At 26.5% G+C, this 20,877-nt stretch overlaps 5 protein-coding genes across 12 annotated transcripts; 4 read left to right on the top strand and 1 right to left on the bottom strand.

Moving 5' to 3' along the window:
• Positions 1 to 359: 359 nt before the first annotated feature.
• On the top strand, positions 360 to 2,259 carry LOC103579202 (pre-mRNA-splicing factor 18). The gene is made up of 3 exons (XM_008560537.2): positions 360 to 536; positions 609 to 1,313; positions 1,926 to 2,259. Exons 1-3 carry the CDS (start codon positions 474 to 476, stop codon positions 2,160 to 2,162), a joined length of 1,005 nt encoding a protein of 334 aa, XP_008558759.1. The 5' UTR covers positions 360 to 473; the 3' UTR covers positions 2,163 to 2,259.
• A 21-nt stretch (positions 2,260 to 2,280) lies between these two features.
• On the bottom strand, positions 2,281 to 6,670 carry LOC103579233 (uncharacterized). 5 transcript variants are annotated; one of them, XM_014445149.2, is made up of 6 exons: positions 6,582 to 6,670; positions 4,207 to 4,324; positions 3,849 to 4,123; positions 3,633 to 3,723; positions 2,921 to 3,060; positions 2,281 to 2,831 (listed from the first exon to the last, which is right to left on the bottom strand). In XM_014445149.2, exons 2-6 carry the CDS (start codon positions 4,298 to 4,300, stop codon positions 2,559 to 2,561), a joined length of 873 nt encoding a protein of 290 aa, XP_014300635.1. In that variant the 5' UTR covers positions 4,301 to 4,324; positions 6,582 to 6,670; the 3' UTR covers positions 2,281 to 2,558. The 5 variants fall into 5 exon arrangements, with proteins under 5 accessions (XP_014300635.1, XP_053597744.1, XP_014300636.1 ...); XM_053741769.1 differs by lacking the exon at positions 6,582 to 6,670 and adding an exon at positions 5,818 to 6,020; XM_014445150.2 differs by lacking the exon at positions 6,582 to 6,670 and adding an exon at positions 5,822 to 6,020.
• LOC103579211 (ADP-ribosylation factor-like protein 13B) lies at positions 6,100 to 10,102 on the top strand. Of its 3 annotated transcripts, none has more exons than XM_014445147.2 (7): positions 6,100 to 6,327; positions 6,592 to 6,662; positions 7,805 to 7,938; positions 8,116 to 8,231; positions 8,671 to 8,847; positions 9,415 to 9,632; positions 9,731 to 10,101. In XM_014445147.2, the coding sequence occupies exons 1-7, from the start codon at positions 6,269 to 6,271 to the stop codon at positions 10,021 to 10,023; spliced, it is 1,068 nt and encodes a 355-aa protein (XP_014300633.1). In that variant the 5' UTR covers positions 6,100 to 6,268; the 3' UTR covers positions 10,024 to 10,101. The 3 variants fall into 3 exon arrangements, with proteins under 3 accessions (XP_014300633.1, XP_014300634.1, XP_053597743.1); XM_014445148.2 differs by having other exon boundaries at positions 6,124 to 6,191; positions 9,731 to 10,102; XM_053741768.1 differs by lacking the exon at positions 6,592 to 6,662 and having other exon boundaries at positions 6,264 to 6,327; positions 9,731 to 10,102.
• Positions 10,103 to 11,490: 1,388 nt separating this feature from the next.
• Positions 11,491 to 17,021, top strand: LOC103579245 (uncharacterized). Of its 2 annotated transcripts, none has more exons than XM_008560613.3 (12): positions 11,491 to 11,560; positions 13,539 to 13,711; positions 13,790 to 14,010; positions 14,114 to 14,206; positions 14,625 to 14,724; positions 15,069 to 15,192; positions 15,284 to 15,404; positions 15,502 to 15,653; positions 15,922 to 15,971; positions 16,062 to 16,170; positions 16,261 to 16,404; positions 16,831 to 17,021. In XM_008560613.3, exons 2-12 carry the CDS (start codon positions 13,579 to 13,581, stop codon positions 16,877 to 16,879), a joined length of 1,296 nt encoding a protein of 431 aa, XP_008558835.1. In that variant the 5' UTR covers positions 11,491 to 11,560; positions 13,539 to 13,578; the 3' UTR covers positions 16,880 to 17,021. The 2 variants fall into 2 exon arrangements, with proteins under 2 accessions (XP_008558835.1, XP_008558827.1); XM_008560605.2 differs by lacking the exon at positions 11,491 to 11,560 and adding an exon at positions 11,871 to 11,968.
• Positions 17,022 to 18,237: 1,216 nt separating this feature from the next.
• LOC103579262 (ubiquitin-conjugating enzyme E2 Q2-like) lies at positions 18,238 to 20,117 on the top strand. The gene is made up of 2 exons (XM_053741807.1): positions 18,238 to 18,457; positions 18,531 to 20,117. The coding sequence occupies exon 2, from the start codon at positions 18,550 to 18,552 to the stop codon at positions 19,720 to 19,722; it is 1,173 nt and encodes a 390-aa protein (XP_053597782.1). The 5' UTR covers positions 18,238 to 18,457; positions 18,531 to 18,549; the 3' UTR covers positions 19,723 to 20,117.
• Positions 20,118 to 20,877: the final 760 nt, after the last annotated feature.

Raw genomic sequence — 20,877 nt, 5'->3', positions numbered from 1 at the left:
GACTGCCGCTTTCGAACCGTCAGTTGATACAAAGCAATCGATTTTGCGATTCATCGACTGCCCCCACTTTAGCAAACATTTGAATGTCGAATACAGCGACGCGCAGTAGTGCCAACGGCGCGCAATTTAAAAATTGAAATTTAGTAATTTCATTAAAATTTATATATATCAATAATTATATTAAACTACAAAATATACTCAAAAACTTTTAATTTTATCTATAATTTATTAATAATTAGTAAATCAAAATAAATCAAAAAATCAAAATAAAATGGCTGCAGAATATGATAAAAATATTTGAAATATTAAAAAAAAACACGCAAGTGTTTTGCTACTACACTGCACTTGCACAGAACGTGAGTAAAATTGAACGCAGCCATTTTATTTACTCTGTTGTTGACAAATCGTCAACCTGTCATATAAAAATAATAAAATATTTAAAAAATTAATTTTATTCTTGACTAAAACCAGTCATGGATCTTTTGAAAGCAGAAATAATGAAAAAACGCAAGCAATTAGAAGAAAGTAATGTACTGGTAAGTAAAATTCAAATTCAAATTTCTAACCTCACTTTACAAAACAATAACGTAATTAATAAATTTTTGCAGAAAAATAATCGAAAATATTTCAAAGTCGGTGAGTTGGAGTCAAACAAAACTGAAACTTCAGAATTAAATAGTAATAAAAGTGACGTAGTTAACCCAGTAGTTAATAATCATTCTGAAGACTCTGTTGAGAATACAGTAGAGCATCAGAGATTATCCCGACCAGAAGTTATCAAAAGATTACGAGAACGCAGCGAGCCGATTTTATTATTCGGCGAATCAGAAATAGAATCATTCCAACGTTTGCGTAAATGTGAAATTCTTCAACCGGAAGTTAACAAAGGATTTAGAAATGATTTTCAAGAAGCTATGGATCAAGTCGACCAGGCGTATTTGAATGAATTACTATCGTCCTCGAAACCAAATAACGAACGTAAGGGAGACGTAAATGTACCTGATGAAGAAGTTACTTATGAAGACATTGAAAAAATGTCTGTTAAATTGAATCGAGGGGATCGAGACTTTGACATGAGTGTCATTACTCAGTTTCTTCAGTTTTTGGTTCAAATTTGGGGCGTGCAGTTGAACAGCCGCAGTTCTGCTGAGAAAATGAGCACCAAGGGAAAGATGGCGAGTGCTACTTACGCGCAGACTAGAGAATATTTGAAACCTTTGCTAAGGAAATTAAAAAATAAATCACTACCTGAAGATATCACTGACAGTCTTACGGAAATTGTCAAACATCTTCTAGAACGTAATTATATTTTGGTAAGTGGTGTTATAAATTTATATTTTATCTATTAGATTGTGTCTAGCAATCGACAATTTTTTTTTTTTTTAATTGTTGGGAAAATTTTTTGCGAGATGAAAAGAAATACTGATAAAGTTTGGGCTCTGATATTAATATATTATTATTTTGTTTGAATTTTTGACAATTCAAATCTGGTCTTGAATTTTTTTACATTTCGTAATCGGAAAAAAAATTTTCAAATTTTTGCTCGTCAAAAACGGTCTATGGACTTCAATAAAATTTTTTTGATAATTTTGATTGACTTTTAATTACTCCGGAACCGCGCGAAATATAAGTATTTAAAAAACCAGATCAGAAAACTAGACATTTGAAGCTACAATTTGCCTTTTTTGTTTTTGTTATATGACCATTTTCTTTCAAATTACAGCCTGCGGAAAATCATTTAAAAATTTTGAATTTTTTTTTAAATCTCTTAATTTTTGTAACTCATGTATTTTGAATTTATTTAAAACTGGGAAATATCAGAGAATTTTTAAATAATTTCTTTGTGGCCAATAGAAAGTAACTGAGAAAAAATGATAGTGTGATTCGTAACCACAAGATTAATATTTTTATTTATTTAAATTTAGGCAAGTGACGCATATCTTCAAATGGCAATTGGAAATTCCCCATGGCCTATTGGTGTTACTATGGTTGGTATCCACGCCCGTACTGGAAGAGAAAAAATTTTCTCTAAAAATGTTGCCCATGTTATGAACGACGAAACTCAAAGAAAGTACATACAAGCATTGAAAAGATTAATGACTAAATGTCAGGAATATTATCCTACAGATCCTTCGCGATGTGTCGAATACACTAAAGTGTAATTTAATAATTAAATTAGTGCACATTGTAAAAATATTTAATAATTATGTTATTGTAAGTATAAAAAATATAACTTTTAGTTTTTTTTTTCTAAATAATCAGACTAAATTCGTTCATATTGTAAATAATTATCATTTATTTATTTATAAGAATTGTACAAAATCGTAAATACGATTTAAATTTTTATAACGTTAAAATACGTAAAGTTAAAAATACTTTTCAGTCATGCCTTCATAATAAATATTATTGTAAATATGAAATATAAAAAAAAAATTCAGCTATCAAAATTGTTAATAATTTTTGTATAAATTTAAATACTTCAAAAATGCCTTCACACTTCCGGTTAATATGATGTTATTTTATATTTCTTAAATTTTATTATCGATCCTGCGTTAAATTTAAGCTCCAAGTTCTTTAGATCTTTTAACTGCAGCTTCAACGGCATTAATCAATGATGCTCTGACAGCTCCAGTTTCTAATGCGTGCATTCCTGTAATAGTTGTACCTCCTGGGGAGCAAACTTCGTCTTTAAGTTGCCCTGGATGTTTTCCAGTTTGTAATACCATTTTTCCTGCACCAGCTAATACTTGCGCGGCAAATTTTGTCGCTAATGCACGAGGCAAACCATTTTTAACACCACCATCAGCTAATCCTTCAACCATCAGGTAAGCCTATATTTATATTTATATATATATATATATAAATTAATTTTTGTTGGAAAATTATAAATAATTACGGCAATAAATAATTTATTACTTACATAAGCAGGACCTGATCCTGCCAATCCACCAGCTGCGTTTATTAAATTCTCAGGAATTTCTTCAATAATACCGATTTGAGACAACATTTTTACTAACGGCAGAGCATCACTCTCAGATACTTGAGCATTGCGAGAGTATACTTTAATAATAAAAAGAATAAAACATTTATTTTTAAAATTGGCGGGTTTTCGCTTTTAGTTCAATTTTAAAAAACTTAGATTTTTTCAAGTGCTGAAATTTTGAATTCCTAGGAAACTACTAAATTTCAAAATGTATGCGTGTAAATATCTCATAACTTCTGAACAAGATCAATTGAAATATTTGTGGTGCCAAAAAAAAATTTAATCAAAACGAATTTTGTGTAAATGAAAATTAAATCGATTGATTAAAATTTAAAAATAAATTTTTTAAAAAATAGTTTGACTTCAAAGAAGAATTTTATCTCCGCTATAGAAATTTTTATTTATTTCTTTCAAATATATCAGCGGTTACTTTTAGGGCTGGTATGTAGTCAACAGTTTTTCAGTTTTTTTTTTATATCGTTATAAAATTTTGATATTTATAATAATTATAATTACAGTTTTAATTAAAAATTTTTCAATTAAATGAACTCGTGTAAAATTTCAAAATTTTAATTAAAATAGTAATGATAAGTCAGTCAATTAAAATTGAATTATAAATAAATATATAATTAAATAAATATATAAATACCTGTTATTCCTTCTCCAATACTTAACGGAGTATTTGGCATAGTTCTTATAATTTTCAGAGGAACTTGTGATCCTAAATGCGTTTGAATTTCCTGTAAAAGTAATTTTAAAATTATTACTAAAACGCAAACGAATTAATTACTTATATGGGAAAAATAAAACCCGCGTACATATATATAAAATTTAAAAAAACAAAAATTATTAAAAATAAATTTACTTTTTCTAAAGTATCAAGAGTAACACCAGCGAGTACTGATACAAATAACTTATTTTCCAGCATTAAATTACGTCCTTCCGCAGCTTTCTTCGCATCGTCAATAGCGACTACAAGTGACTGTGGTTTAATTGCCAAGAAAATAATATCACTATTAATAATAATATCAGCGTTATTTAATGTTGTATTGACTGGATTTTCCGAAGTCAATTCATTCCACATTTGAAGAGTTTCTCGTGTTCGCGCCGATATCCAAATATTCTTTGGATTTAAAATATCTATTTAAATAAACAATTTTAATTAATTAGAGAAATTTATAACATTACTATACAATTATATATATACATATTTAAATAATTACTCTTTTTAATCAAAGCTATTCCAATAGCACGTGCCATATTTCCCCCGCCAATGAATCCAACTTTAGATGATTGCAAATTAATTGTTTGCGTCATGATTTTAATTAAAGAAATTTTGATCTATTTAGAAAAAAAATAAAACAAGAATTTCAAATTTTTGAATTAGACACAGTAAATGTTAACACAATACAAGAGGATGTTGCTCTTTAAATTTGCACGACAAATTGTCCCTATTTATACAAGTGGAGAGAAATATTTATACTTTGTAGTGATGCCCCTTCTCTGCAGCCTTGGAAGCCTTTTAAAAGGTCGATTAAAAATATATTTCAAATGTATTTCACTTTTGTTGTTTTCAAATAATTACTCACTCTCGTTATATTCATTTGTAACTACTCTATTAATTAAATGTTGAATAAATAATATATTGTAGTTGGTTATTTTTAAAAAAAATTATATTTTAATACTTAATTTGACTTTGAATGTTTGAGTGCAAATTTGAATTATAATTCACTAGCATTTTTATTTTATTTATTTTATTTATTCCCTTTGTCTTCAAATCTTTATTTAACTTGATCCTGTGTTTCTATTTCATATATTTCTTTTATTTTGTCTTATTGTCAAACTATTTTTGAATATATATATTACATATAAATTCAAATATATTTATATAGTTCTTTGTTATTAAGAAAACAAATAATTAAATAAATTGGAGTTTTTTACTCAATTTATTGGATGGAAAATATATGAGTCATATTGTATATATATTTATAAATTTTATGATTCTGAAATTAGACGATATTTGTGGGTTTTTTTTAAAAATGATAAATTTTTAAAAAAATTCGACTGATATTTTTTTTTATGAGTGTGACAATTGACAATTTTTGGCTGACAATTGACAATTTTAAAAATTTTTAAATATATGAAATGCAAAGAGTGAAAATTAAAAAATGCATACTCAGATAATTGAAAAACTAGTACGTGCATTTTTTTCAATTGATTGATTTATTTATTTAAAATTTATAAGTTCTTTCATATCTGCAAAATTCACAATAATTTTTTTCAATGATCCTGAAGTTAGCAGACAATCAACTTCGGATTTTTTTATTAACAATTGAAAAAAAAAAAAAAAATTAAAAATATGCACATGTAGAAAATTAAAAAAGCTATAAGTGCAATTTTTTGAAATAGTTTTTTTAAATTTATTTATACTAAAATTCAAAAATTATTAGATGTCAGTTAATTTTTCAGTCATTTTTTTATGATCCTGAAGTTAGTAGACATTTAAAAACTTTCGGGTTTTTTTTACCAACAATTTAATTTAAAAAAAAAAAAAAACTAAAAATATGCACATGTAGAAAATTTTAAAAACTACATGTGCAATTTTTTGGAATAGTTTGTTTTTTATAATTTATTGTTTGAAAAAAAATTCAAAAATTATTAGACGTCAGTTTCTTTCTTTTTTTAATTTTCCACACGTACGAATTTTTATTTTTTTTTTCAATTAAATTATTGAAAAAAAAAAAAAAAAAAAAACCAAAATTGGTAATTGTCTGCTAACTCAAGATGATATATTTATTATATATATCAATTTATGAAAATGATAAAATAATTACACACTTAGTTATATATTTTATATTATCAAGCCCTTATATTTTAAATGTAACCTTCAACTTGACATTTACAAATATATATATTTGTATATGAACGATAGTTGTATTTGTTTATAAATTTATTGGTTTAATATAAAAATATATATCTATATCTATATATTTATATATATTTTTGTAGATCATGCGTATACTCATTCACTACTACACTATATAAAAAAAAAGTGTAGAGTAAAATTATGTAAATAAGTTGTAAGTTTTTGTCAGTGTAAAATATATACATATATGTAAATATATATAATATAATACATGATATGCATATATATGTAGATAAATATAAAAACTATTCGGAGTTTCGTATCAAATATGACAAAATACGGGTACTGATAAAAACAATATATGTATATTTTATAGTTCTCATTTTCATATATTTTAATTACTATTAGTAATAATAATAATGGGGAATTGTTTAAGGATAATTATTAATAAAATAAGAAAAAAAAGTGTAATTAAAAAGTAGGTTATTTTTTAATCATTATTTAAGTATGAGTTTGAATGCAGCGGATATGAGACAATTTAAATTTTAAATAAATATATAAGTTAATTGCAATAATGAAATTTAAAAAAATGCGCGTACTGATTTAAATTTTCTAATTACGCATTTTTATTTATTTATTCAAAATTTAAAACTTTTTGGTTACATTCACACTCATTTAAATAAATAAATATGTTTTTTTTGTATATAATAAATAAAATATATGTGTATGTACTTATGTGCAGGAATATTGTATTGCTGATGGCTGGTTTAGACAATTCTGGAAAAACTTCTGTTTTAAATTGTATATCTAATGGTAAGAAATTTTTATTACGTATATTGTGATACTAAATATATATATGGTAATGAATATATACATATATGAATTTTTAAAGTTTAGTATTAAGTAAATAAAATGTAAGTATAGTAAAAATTTAAAAAGGCGTATTTAGATAAATGAAAAATCAGTACGCGCATTTTTTTAAATTAATTATTTTAATAAATTAATTCAATTATTCAAAATTTATAAATTGTCTCATGTCTGCTACATTGATAACATAAATAAAAATATAATTTTATTTTATTTCCCATCTGTACCACTTTGCAGTCTGACAGTTTTTGACATTTCATATAAAACGATAAATATATATATAGTATTTTACATCTTATTCCAACTGTATATATTTTATAAATTTGAGTTTATGTTACCTGACGTCTGCTTTCTGACCTCTATGCAAAAAAAATCCATACAGGTCTAGCATAGATCCTGATATAAATTCTCACATGGGTTCCTATAGAAATCTACACCATGTCCATATGGGAATCTAGTATGGATTCCAATATGAATTTTTACCTTGGTCTCCCATGGAAATTTTCAGCATTTTAAAATCTCTATGGGAATCTTGTATGCTATAAATACCATAAAAAATGTATGTGTTTTCATAAACTTTCCTGGAGTACGATATCTTTGTACGATTCCTAATTTAGTATTTTATTTAAATTATTTGTAATTTCTATAAAGATGTAAACGCTAGACAATAGACATAGAAAACCAGATACCCCAGATTCTATATAAATCCGTTATATAGAAACCCAGATTTCTATAGAAAATTTCAAAATTTCCCACATAAAAATTCATATATCCAAGTTCCTGTATAGAAATCTAGATACCCATGGATTCGTATATAAATCCATATATTTCTATATTAATTCTTATGGACTCTTACATAAATCCATACTTTCCTATATGGATTCTTATGGGTTCACATGCAATCCATGTATTTTTTTTATAGAGCAGAATTATGTGTATTTTTTAAATTTTATTTTCTTTGTAATTATTTTGTGGGAAAAAAAAGAAAATTTTTAATTGTCTACTAACTTGATGATCAGAATTACAAAAAATTTGATATAATTATTTGATAATTATTTAAAAAATAATTAACTTTGATGTTATACCAGATCTTGATGAAAATGTTATGCCGACAATGGGATTCAGAGTTGTGACATTGAAACATAAATTTTATTCAATAAAAATATATGATATTGGAGGCGCTGCTCAAATAAGATCAATATGGAGTAAATATTACAGTGATGTGAGTTCCTTCATAATTAAATTAATATATATATGTACATATATGTTTAAAAAAAAATTTATTCGTATTGTAGTCATGCTGTTAAGTTTAATTTAATTTAATTCATAACTCGGTAATTTAATTACTAAATCATAATTCATATTCTTTGCTTATTTCTTTTTAAATTAATTCTTATAGATACATGGTATAATATATGTGGTGGATGCTGCTAATTTATCACGATTAAATGAAAATAAATTAGTATTTGCAGAATTAATATCACATGAGCATATTGCAGGAAAACCAATATTATTGTGAGAATTAATTCTATATATTTAAATACTTATATATTGTAGATTTTTATTATTGTTTTTTATCCCTCCCTAGTGAATTCAGTTTCAGGTAAAAAATTCTATAATTTTTTTTTTTTAAATTAAATTAAAAACAAAAATTTTCTTTAACCAAAAAAAAAATTGAAATATTTTATTACTTTTTTTTTTTTTTATAAAAATTAAACGAGAAAAAAAATTATGATTGAATTCGCTAGGGCCAACTTTCGAAGCTCATCACCATTATCACACACTAATTAAAATATTTATAATAAAAATAAAATGATAATTACATGTAATTATTTTTACTTGTAGTAATAAAATAATTTTAATTTTCTATGGCACGGTTTAAAGCACATATGGTATTGAATTAATTGAGAGAATTTTAATTTGATAAATAGATTAATGATTATCAAATTTTTAGACTAGCTAATAAACAAGACGTAACTGGTGCAATTGATGAATTAGATCTTGTGGAAAATTTGGACGTCGAACATGCTGCTAATTCAATGCGATGTCCAACCAGAGTTGAAACCTGTTCGTGTGTAATTACACAGGAATATTATAAACAAAATACCATGGGAATTATAAATGGTTTCAAGTTAGTATTTAATATTTATATCAAATGTTTTATATTTATATAAATTTTTTAATTAAAATATAAATAAATACCCTAACAAAGAAATCCATATGCAAAATCGAGGTGCCCATGGACTCTTATGTAGATTTCCCATACGGAAATCCTGGTATCCAATTTTTTATGTAGATTTTCCATACGGGAATTCAGGTACTTGCAGTTTTCTATGTGGATTTCCCATATAGGACTCCTGGTATCCATAGTTTCCTATAAGGATTTCCCATGTAGGAAGTTTGGTATCCATGGATTCTTATGTGGATTTTCCGTATGGGAATTTAAATACTTACAGTTTCCTATGTAGGTTTTCCCTATGGGAACCCAGAAACCCATGGTTTTCTATATGGATTTCCCACACAAGAATTCTAGTACCCATGGTTTCTTACAGAAATTCTTTAATAAATTCCTACACTCCTATATTAATTCCTATGGATCTTTACATAAATCCATACTTTTCTCTATGGATTCCTATGGGTTTCCATGCAATCCCACATGAATTTTTTTGAGACTAAAAATAAAAAATTATATTTACAGATGGCTGTTAGATACGATATCAAAAAATTACACCGAATTAAATAATCGAATAAAAGCTTGTCAATCAGTCGTCGTGCCAATAAATAATCATGTACAAAAAAGACCATCAGTATCATCAATTACTCCATCTTATACATCAATCAGGTCTAATCCCTTCAAACCAATAAACGAATTAGTGATTTCTAATTCTGATAAAAATCTATCCAATAAAAACAATCGTAAGTTTTTTATACTATTAAATTTTGAATACTGTCAGAAATGTATCGATCAGTTACCCAAGTATTTGACAGCAATTATATTTAATTTGTTATTCCAGATGTTAATAATAAAAATAATGGATTTACGATAAAAAAATTTCTAGTCAAAAATAAAACTGCCCCGATGTCTGAAGGAGAGATAAATAATAAAGGAAACGATATAGAATATTCAAGTAACGAAACTGACGACAGAGTTTCTTTTTTAGCATTGGATCCGATTAATTTGATATCTCAAGATACCAATGGAAGCTCAACACCTCAAGTCCGGCCATTTACAGCTCCTGCTGCTCCACAACGAGCTGATGTATTTGTGATGCCTAATTTACCAGGGCAAGTGCTTAATAATAATTAACATTAACTAATAATAATAATAATAATACTAACTGTATATTTTTTAAAATTGATTGATATAAAATTTTGTACCTGTAATTATTTATTAAATATTAAAATATCTTCCATATAATGAATTTTTGAATACACATGTTTTACATATTTTTTTAATATGGAAAAATTAAATTTCATTTTACAGCTGCCCAATTTCAAAACCCAGTAGCAGAAAAATAAAATTTATCGATAATTGATTTCCAAAAATTTTTCAGATGATAGGTTTTTAAATTGGAAGCCGATTTTGGTAATTGAGATTACTTAAAACGGGAAAAAGAAACGAATTTTCTATGACTCCTAGGATTGGAAAATGTACGTCTTATTTATGGAAAAAAACGGCGGAGAAGATAAAATTTGATTTGTCTTTTCATAAGATAACAATTTGACATCTTAAAGTTGTCTCTGTGCTGCTTGGGAGGGAGTGCGCCCTTAAGACAAATATTTAAATTTTAACATAACGTTGGCTCAATCGGTATTATCATTCAATGAAAACGCACATAATTTAGTGTACTGTCAGCAATTTTTATTTATAATTCGTTTCCGTGTAGTCAATGCAAGACTGAAGATGGCAACATATTTTTCCACTTTGAAATTTTAGCATCAATGCTCAGTTTTGGAAAATTTTTTTTGCGCATGCGCAAATGTAGATGTACTTTTTCTGCGCATATCTTTTTAAAGGGTTAGTATCTAAAAAAAATTTTCAGGAAACTTAATTAATATTTTTCTGCATTTCTATCGATTTTCTGACATGGTGACAAACTCTCGTTTTCTATATACGTTTTTTATGGGTTTCCTATGGATTTTCTTAGACGTCCTGGTTTTCTACACGTTTTCGATGGATTTTCCAAAGATTTTTTATGGTTTTTCTGTAGATTTTTTTAGACGATGGCAAGTCCTCGTTTTTGTAGATTTTCTGAGATAGTGATGGATTTTTGTAATCGATTCTATGGGAACTTTTGGATAGGCTCCAATATCACTTGTTATTCTATGATTTTAGAGTTTTTTTGTTCATTATTTCAAAACAGTTCATTAAAAAACTGCTGCTCCTTACCGGAAAGATCTCGTAAATTCTCATAGAAAATACAAAAATACGAACATCTTATTACATTTTTTTAAGAACGCGTTACATTTTTTTTTTTTTGATATATTTTCAAAAACTATTCTGTATCTAACTCATACTAAAATAATTATTAGGAGGATGTATTTTGAAATACTCAGCTCATATCTTTGTACATATATATATATTAATCTTCAGACCTTGGGTTTTATACTTCTAGATGTAGGATTCATTAAGTATTATCACTTTCAAAAATATAAATTTTTCAAATACCTCGAGGCATTTCCACGTGATTAAATGAACTTTTTCATTGGCTGCAATAGATAATAATAAAGGTATTAAAGAATGTGATTTCTTTAATCACTTATCATTCGAAAATAGAAATTAGTTCGACGACTATTATAAAAAATACTCGACTTTGTTCTGAAATTCTGGAATTCCAGTGAATGTAAGTATTTAAATTCTTAATTAATATACAAACTGTTAATTATCAAGTCGGTTAGATATCAATTGAATATTATCTGAAGCTTAAAAAATATGTAGGAAAATTTTAAAGTTGCCTTCTGAGTCAATTGTTTTTTAAATTTTCTTGGGAATTTTCCTCGATGATAAATTATATTATTTATTTATCACAAAAAAATTAAAAAATTTTTTTAAGCTTTCGTATGCATCCAATGACTCATTGTCACATGATTTTTTTATTAACGGCGAAATCGTGCGAGAAAAAAAAATTACGTATAAGTATATATAGGTACGGTTAAAACATAATTTTATACAGTACTATAATTTTTTTTTTTTGATAATTACAACACTGACGATTTTTTTTACTACAAAAATAGAACTATAAGCTGCAAAAGTAAGTTTTTATTATTTAATAATAAGTTATTATTACAAGGGGTTGCAAGAACTTCAAACTTGAATTATTTGATATAGAATCGAATCTAATGATTCGAATTTCCGAATTATTTGTGAGTTTTCGTAAATTATTTTGATTTTGCTTTTGAACGACTTAACATTATAATATTTTTTCCAATAATTCAAATTTTTATCAGAGGAGAGCTTAGACGAAAAGCTGCAAAAAAATTACTTTTGGTTACTTTTAAAAACTGAACTCTCCACTAAATAAAAAAAAGAATATTTGAAAGCTGATCAGAATTTTCTCAATTTGAAGCGAGTATTTTCAAAAGTTACAAATAATTAAATTTGACAATTGTAGTCATTAATTACAACTAAAGCTTCTGTTATGTCTCTCCCCTTAATCAGCAGGTACTGAGTCCAAACAGCCCCCACTTAACAACTTTTTTGAGTTTCGTAGCAGACATCCCGTTATAAGCCTCCGTTAAAATTACATAAATTATAAACTAACAATAGCAACAAAATATCTAAATTAATTATGAAAATTTACTATCGATCTTTCGCGGATAATAATTTTATAAATATTAAGTTAAATATTATTTATTGGTGATAATTGTAATGATTAATTACAATTAAAGCTTCTGTTACAATTCAAAAGTTTTATTGAGCATTATGTTGATCAATAACAATTATTATTATTATTACTTTCATTAATACCTTTGTCATTATTATTTTTTACATTACAATTATTATTTGTGTAAAAAGATAAGTATTTATTTTAGCGCTATAAGCACTAGAAAAATCGGGACACTGACGCATGTGACAAAACGTAAATATGACGTTTAAAATTATATAAAATAAACACAGGCTTATAACGAGTAGTCGAGAACAAAATTAAACGCACGGGAAGACTGAAATTTCAAGAAAAATTCACCCTGTCCCCAAACCAGGCTTATGACGAGTCGATTGTATTTCACACCGTCAAATTCACACCAAGGATTTCATGTAGAGTCCTCGGGGGCCATTTTCACACCAAAAATTTATTAGAGCGTGGAGTCTTATCAATTGATCATATTTATTCTCTGAATTTTTTGTGACCTTCAGTTAACGACATAATACTTTTTGATATCGATATGTTGGCATTAGCTATACATTTGTTAATATATTTTTAATGACATTTGTTTCATTGTTATATTTTTGATATGTTTTTTTTTTTATCATGTTATTGTAAAAATTAAGTACTAAGCAATAAATCTTTATCTTTATATTCTAACCATTAGGAAAATTATTATCTGATACGATAATACAATATTTCTTAAGTACGCACTAGTCTTTGTTCTATATATTTTTTTTTCTCTTTAAAGAAGAAAATAAAAATTTTAATTACATGCAAAAGTAATAAAATTTTTTTTCATAAAAATTGCGAACTTACCCATCATACCCCAGTCACCTCCTTCTTTTTTACTGATTAATTCCTAAAAAAAATATAATTTTTAAAGAAATTATTTTTTTTTATAAATGTTTATATTACATTCTTATAAAATTCAAAAAATAATTTTGATATTTTATAGATTAAGGAGCGTCGTATAGCAGCAAACAATAGCAAGAAAGATGGAACTTACTGTCAAAGCACTATTTTTATGTGCATTTTGTATTATTAATACAAATGCGATGTTTTATAAGGATAAAGACGGTAAATGTGGTGCGATATCGGATAATAATATGATAGTCTATGATCTGCAGGGTGAGTTTATAAACTGATTCTTTATTTACATCGTTGCTATTGAAATAATTTTCTATCTTCCAATTTACATAATTACAGTTGTAAGTTGCGTATTCGTTCAAATATCTGAAATAGAAGTAACAGGCAATACATTGACATTTATAATGAAAAATCCCGACCTAGCGGGCTTTTTGAGAATGGAATTAACTAAAACTGAGCAAATGTTAATTAGTCCTGATACACCAATTACTTTTGCTCGAAGAGGACGTGGGGATGATCGTGATCATTGGAATAATGAGGAGACTAAAAAACTAAGAGAAGTAATAAAAAAATTTGATGCAAATAGAATTCAAATTTAAATATACTTATATTTATTTTTTTACTTACATTCATAATTTTTATTTTATTTTTACAATTATTTAGTATATTCCGGAATTTAATAATTTTACATTGTACCACAATTACAATAGTCGAGCAGCTATTGCTCTTTATCAAATGGGTTCAAATTTTATTGTGGTAATGTATCAAATTTACATAATTACTTTTTTTTTTATTAAAAAGGGTTTGCATTTTTCTCTTTCGCACTTGGATGGACGAACGGAAATGTCTTTATTGTACTTGTACAGTAAATGGAGGTTTTATAAAAATTTCTTTAGATCACAGAACACTTGAGTTGAATGCACAGAAAAAAAGGATTTTTTGGCGCCAAAATTTTTTATATGCCCTGAGAAATTTTTTCTGATCTTAAAAAAATTTATGTTTTCATTTCATAATGAAAAATTTTTCTTGCGCTAAGAAATCTTTTTTTTCGGTGTCTATATCCAGAGAATAAGAGCTCTCATTTGGAAGAAATAGACTAAAATTATTTGCAAACTCTTTTTAAAATCATAAAACATGGAGATTATAAGTCATCAAACTGATAATTATTTTTCAGGAAGGAAATATCGGTGGTAAGATACTCAGATATGTACAAGACTTTCATAATAATGAAATTTTGTACGCTTATGCCCAAATTGCAGCACTCGATAGACTGGGTAAAAAATTTATTATTTTAAATATATGTCATTTAATATATTATTGTTTATTTTTATTTAATATATTAACATTAAAGAAATAAAAGTTGGTTGTCAGCTCTAAAGACTGGACTGCTAAAACATGATAAGAAATATATCCCATTATTTTTAAAAACAACTTTTGGATCATTAAATTATAATTTTTTATTTAATAGGGGAGAGTGGGGAAAATAGGCCGACATTTATGTTACATATAAGCCTTTTTTTTTAAGGGGCCCATTTCACCCCACTCTCCCCTATATTATTTTCTATTTTTATTACAATATAAGTATTCAGTTATTAAACACTATATATAATATATGTAGCTCTTCAACGAGAATTCTATTTGGATCCATATACACAAGAATATTACAATTTAGGATCTAATTTCGAACGTGTCCATATAAATATACTACCTGTAATAGATGGCAGAATTCTTAATTATGGAATGTAATTATATTGTTTTAATTTCACGATTCTCTAAAATAATTAATTAAAGAAAAAATAAAATATGAGCTAATAAAAATTTTTTATTTTATAGTGCGCCACCACAGGATTTATTGAGACCCATCATATTGTATTATAACTACATTGATATGTTATTCGGAATTTTTTCATCACCAATAATTTCATTTACTATTAAAGGAATTGTTATACCAGCCGTAAGTGTATTGCATTTATATTACGATTTTGAGGATCCTGATAATTATATTCAATTACTACTATACGGCAATATGATCATCATGTTCTTATTATTAGGGAGATAAATTTATGCCTTATGTTGATGACGACGACTCAGTCGACACGACTATTTATATGAGTGACATGAATCGTGGAATAATGGAAATGGTGAATAACCAGGTCTCTGAATTTGAATTGACTTCCAATGATATAGTGATATTTATGGCAGGGTATATACCTATAACTATATCCTTAATATAAAAAAATATAGGGTAGAAGTACCATTTATGGTCACTGCTCTACTTTTGGACTTGCGTGGTAATATAGTGTTATAAAAGTATCTTTTAACACATTCAAAAAATTAGTTATGTCATTAGAGGTTTTGAAAATTTATTTTAATTTTTCACGCGTTCGAAGCTGGCATAAAGTGACCAAGAAAAGTACCTCCACCTTATAGTTTAAAAAATTATGATGTTAATGATAATTTTCATTTATTAGGCGACGAGTATTCGACGATGTAAGCGTATCAGATGGAGCAATACCGTCTAGTAAGTTTACTCATTTTTGAAAAAGAATTTAGGAGTTTCATTAGATTGTGAGATAAATTTTACCTAAAAATGAACTTCTATCTGTTTTAGTGACTTTCTTCAAACATTCAATTTGTGAAGTTACTAACCATCCATTAGTTATGTTTTCACTATATTCAGAGTTCCATAATGACTATTTGCTCTGGCATTTAATATCTAAGTAAGTATTTAACAAGCTTTGAAAAAATACTGATATTTATTTATTAAAGTCAATGATAATTACAAATAATGATGATTTATAAATTTAAAGATTCGTGACGACGAGCAGTATTAAGTATCAGCTTGAAAAATGCCCAGAATTTCCGGAAGAATATACAAGAATGCAGGGTAGATTACGAACTTATTTACCGTGGATGTCGAAATGCATTGCCGATATGATGACCCATTATTTCTTGTAAATTTACTTTTAAAACAACATTATACTTTTTATAACTTAAAATTTTAACGTGGAAATATTTTTTTGAAAGTAGCACAGCCGGATTTAAAACCACTGTCCAAAAATTAATTAAATTTGACATATGAGTAGACTATGAAAAGAAAAAAATATCAATTAAAATTTATCAACAGCTACAGAAAACTAGTAAAATTTTGAATTTCATACATTTAAAATTTTGTATCATGAGAAATCATAGATTTCATTGTATTTTACTGATATACTATCTCTTTAAAAATTTTAATGGATTTTCTCTCATTTTGATCTACTCACATGCAAATTTCTATCAAATTTTTGACAGTAATTTTGAATCAGTGCTACTTTAATTGACTTTTGATTGATTTTTCTATTTTTACAGTAATTAAAAAATATTTATTTTTTGTTTAGGACTCATGACTGTTCTGCCTTCAATAAAAACAAACCAAGAAGTCATTAAAGTCATACATTAACATAAATAACTCGTTCCAAACTACGGATAAGTGATATTTGTTACTGTCTTCATATTTTTTGTTTTTTACTGTAACTAATAGTTTACTAGATATTCTTTTGACTATACGAAATAAAATAATACAAAATGATTTAATAATGCGTTAGTCATTACGTCTATAAATATAACATCCATTCATCTTTCAAATTTTAATTTTAAATATGAATTATAACTTGAATATTTTTCACGTGTATATTAAGAAATTATAAATAAAGAATTTTAAAGCAAGCAAACATATAAACTTTAAAATCATCATTGACAAAATTTGATCAATTATTTTGTTGAAAAAAACAAATCTATCCCGCACAATCTAGGTCGATGAAAATATTCACCTCATCCGTTCAAGATCCTCGAAATTATAAAAATATTAATTAATTCTAAAACTATAATTCTGGCGAGTTTCTTCAAAGTCTAGCTCATGAGTCAAATGCATAAAACCTGCCGGAAAACTCGAACCAGTTATTTCCATATGGATCAACTAACGAAGAACAACTTTCAACAATTGGAGATAATAGTAAACGATAGAATATAGACTTTAACTTTTAAATTATTTTTATTCACAGATAGAGTTAATATATATAGTTATATACTATATATATATATATATATATATATATATATATATATAACTATATATATATATAGTTATATACTTACTATTGTTTGATCCAATGATTTGTATTGGATCTATTTCTAATGGTTTTTCTTCAGAGTCTGTTGTATAGGGCTCAGGTTTACGAAAATGTCACTTCGGCCATCTTCGGTTCTTTTTCAGTCTACAGCATATTGTTCTAATATAATGCTACCTTGTGTGCATTCAACATTTCAATTTTTATGTTTGATTAATTTTTAGAGAGTAAAATTTATACATTTTAATAAATCTAATTTTCTAAAAAAAATTTATACATAAAACTAATTTAACGTGTCAGAATTGCTTCCAAGTTTGGAATATAAAACTTCTGAGCTATGTTTCTTACCAGGAACAGTAAAAGTGGCTGCGCGATCTCGTGGCGAGCATCGAACTACTCCCATTACTATTGCCTAGCATCGATGACTTTCCTCTCTTCCATATATATTTTTTCTCCCAAGAAATTTTTCTCTGTGTACAAGCACTTTTTTTTATTAGTTGAAACAAACGGAAATTCTTGCGTTGAAAACCCCTATAAAAAAAATTTATTTAAAAAATACAAGTTAAATTACAACAAGTATAGAATATATAAAAAATATATATATGAAAATATAAAAAATATTAGAAAATAATGTAAATGATATAAAATTTTTTTCCTATGTTGCTGGTTAAATTAAAAATATATTTTTTAGATTTTCATAATTAACCTTTTGTTGAATATCACTTCGGCCATCTTCGGTTCTTGTTTCGAGTCTGTGTTGTATGAAGCTCTAGTCTGAGGCTATCGTAACCTAAAAATCTCACTCTCACCTCAAAGTTGTAAACGTCGCAAGTACAGAGTATAATTTATCAGTATAAAACATATTTAAAAATATATATATTAGTCACCGGTTACAAAAGTAAGTTAATAAATTATTTGGTGTTCATTTATTATCTTAAACGCATTAATATTCAGTATTTATCACTTATTAGTTATAGTTCTTCAACAAAAATGGCTTGCTTACAAATTCTTAAACAACAGATAAGAACTATTGAGTCAGTATTTCCAAAAAACCATGAAAGATTTCAAATAATCTCTGCAAGCGTGGACGAGCTTAATTGTATATTTGTTGATAAAGACGGAAAAAAGTATGAAATTAATGCCAGTATTACTGAAACATATCCTATGACTCCACCAGTATGGTTTGCAGAAACTGATGACTTTAGAATACTAAATGTTGTTAAAATTTTAAGCGACACGACTGGTGATGACAACCATATAATAAAACAAGTAGAAATTTTATTAAGAGAATTGTGTCGCCTAAATTCTATACCTGAGCCAGCGGATCTTGAGAGATTGAAAATAATTTCCAATTCTCTACCATCAGAAGCAAGCACTAGTAAGACTGTAGCAGAAGAAGTAGCCGATGAAGCTCCAGCTAAAGATGAAAGTGACGTAAATACTGAAGACGAAGCTAGTGAGCATGATGATGATCTTGATGATTTTGAAGAAGAAGTTAATACTGAAAAAATAAAGACTGATGAGGAAATGAGTTCAGAAGGATTAGCAGCATGGAGAAGATTGCAACAAATTCGAATGAAGTATACTTCAAAAAATGGTTCGTCAGGTATTATACAAGCTACTGATCGTTTAATGAAAGAATTGCGAGACATTTACCGAAGTGATAGTTTTAAAAATAAAATTTACACCATTGAATTAGTTAATGACAGTCTATACAGATGGAATGTTGGAATAAAGTCTACTGATCCTGACTCACCATTGACCAAAGATTTGGAACTTCTCAAAAAAAGAGAAGGCAAAGATTTTATTCTTCTTCAAATATTATTTAGTGACATGTTTCCATTTGAACCACCATTTGTACGAATCGTTCATCCAATTATGTCTGGTGATTTTGTAACATCAGGAGGTGCACTTTGTATGGAACTATTAACAAAACAGGGTTGGAGTTCTGCGTTTACAATGGAAGCCTTGATAATGCAGATATTAGCGACTATGCTCAAGGGTCACGCACGTGTATGGCAGTTTGATGAAACAAAGTCACTTAGTAGCAGCAATAATCCAAATTTAAGATACACTCTTTACGATGCGGTGCTATCATTTGATAGTTTAGAGAAAAAGCACCAAGAACGCGGTTGGCATACACCCCCAAACAATGAAGGCTAGTTAATTATCATTTAAAACGCAAAACATGACGCCATTTAAAACAAGAAGCTCAGGAATAGAAAATAAAATGACTGCGTTCAGTTTTAATTTTAAGATTATAGTAAAATTTATTTTGTACAAATTAAATTAGAAGATTGAAAGTAATTTTTTAATGACGTAGAGATTAACAATTCATAGTCAAATCGTAACATATCTGTAGTATATATGTAAATAGATGGATTGCTTGTAAGACTGCTAGTATTTAAGTAAAAAAATTAATTGTTTGATTGTTTAAATTTTTATAAGATTGTAATTTTGTGTATAATTTTATATTATTATTATTATTCAAAACTTAACGTCAGAAAATTATTTATTACTTTATTAATTTACTTAATTTTTTTTTGTAACTTTTTCGATATCACGATAATAAAATTTGTAATTTTATTTATTCATGAATTATTTAATAATAATACATCATTATGATCTTATTAAAAAAATCCATATGAGAATCCAGCATAGATTCCTATACGGGTTCCCACATGGCGTTTTCGGATTGATTCCTACAGTTTCCTATTGGAATATTAAATCTGTTCTTTGATTTATGTATACGTATCAATAGACAATCGAGGGTAGGTGTCTTTCACGCATATCCCGTTTACTCATACATGTGTAATTTATTTTTCACCGGAAATTTATTAATTTGGGTTATTTACCGCAATTTATAAAAATGTATTTTCTTTTTGTTTTTGTAGGTGGAGCCACAATATTTAAATTAATTTGAATTTTAAACAACCATATAAAAAAAAAGCAGGAAAAATGTGGGTGTCAATGTAGAAGACATCAGACAAATTTAAAATTATAAATAAATGGATAAATATAAATAAAAGAATTCACTTGTTAGTTTCGAAATTTTTTTAATGCGTATGTTTTTTTAATTTTATTTTTTTTTTAGCTATTTAATCTATTTATTTATTTAATATTTGTCTGATATCTTCTACATTCACGCTCATAATTAAACTTATGTATTTAAAACGTAACTATTTTTAAATAATAAAAATTTTTTAAATAACAAAATATTAATCGTGTAAAGAGTATTTTTCATTAAATTTTTATTCAGTTAAATAGTTTTTTTTTTAATGAACAATAAAGTATTAAAAATAATTAATAATGAAAATA

Source organism: Microplitis demolitor, chromosome 9 (assembly GCF_026212275.2).
Source record: "Microplitis demolitor isolate Queensland-Clemson2020A chromosome 9, iyMicDemo2.1a, whole genome shotgun sequence".
Classification (NCBI taxonomy): domain Eukaryota; kingdom Metazoa; phylum Arthropoda; class Insecta; order Hymenoptera; family Braconidae; genus Microplitis; species Microplitis demolitor.
Note: the sequence above shows the minus strand (reverse complement) of the source record. Positions and strands in the feature narration are given on the sequence as shown.

What these genes read in the sequence shown, in the direction of transcription:
- LOC103579202 (XM_008560537.2), top strand. Translation starts at nt 474, where the DNA reads ATGGATCTTTTGAAAGCAGAAATAATGAAAAAACGCAAGCAATTAGAA. An exon ending in TAGAAGAAAGTAATGTACTG is followed by an intron (nt 537 to 608) that starts GTAAGTAAAATT and finishes AAATTTTTGCAG; the next exon opens with AAAAATAATCGAAAATATTT. An exon ending in TAGAACGTAATTATATTTTG is followed by an intron (nt 1,314 to 1,925) that starts GTAAGTGGTGTT and finishes ATTTAAATTTAG; the next exon opens with GCAAGTGACGCATATCTTCA.
- LOC103579211 (XM_014445147.2), top strand. Translation starts at nt 6,269, where the DNA reads ATGGGGAATTGTTTAAGGATAATTATTAATAAAATAAGAAAAAAAAGT. An exon ending in AAAAAAAGTGTAATTAAAAA is followed by an intron (nt 6,328 to 6,591) that starts GTAGGTTATTTT and finishes ACTTATGTGCAG; the next exon opens with GAATATTGTATTGCTGATGG. An exon ending in GGAATTATAAATGGTTTCAA is followed by an intron (nt 8,848 to 9,414) that starts GTTAGTATTTAA and finishes TTATATTTACAG; the next exon opens with ATGGCTGTTAGATACGATAT.
- LOC103579245 (XM_008560613.3), top strand. Translation starts at nt 13,579, where the DNA reads ATGGAACTTACTGTCAAAGCACTATTTTTATGTGCATTTTGTATTATT. An exon ending in TGGGTTCAAATTTTATTGTG is followed by an intron (nt 14,207 to 14,624) that starts GTAATGTATCAA and finishes ATTATTTTTCAG; the next exon opens with GAAGGAAATATCGGTGGTAA. An exon ending in TGCAGCACTCGATAGACTGG is followed by an intron (nt 14,725 to 15,068) that starts GTAAAAAATTTA and finishes TAATATATGTAG; the next exon opens with CTCTTCAACGAGAATTCTAT.
- LOC103579233 (XM_014445149.2), bottom strand. Translation starts at nt 4,300, where the DNA reads ATGACGCAAACAATTAATTTGCAATCATCTAAAGTTGGATTCATTGGC. An exon ending in AATAGCTTTGATTAAAAAGA is followed by an intron (nt 4,124 to 4,206) that starts GTAATTATTTAA and finishes TTATTTAAATAG; the next exon opens with ATATTTTAAATCCAAAGAAT. An exon ending in CAGGATCAGGTCCTGCTTAT is followed by an intron (nt 2,832 to 2,920) that starts GTAAGTAATAAA and finishes ATATAAATATAG; the next exon opens with GCTTACCTGATGGTTGAAGG.
- LOC103579262 (XM_053741807.1), top strand. Translation starts at nt 18,550, where the DNA reads ATGGCTTGCTTACAAATTCTTAAACAACAGATAAGAACTATTGAGTCA.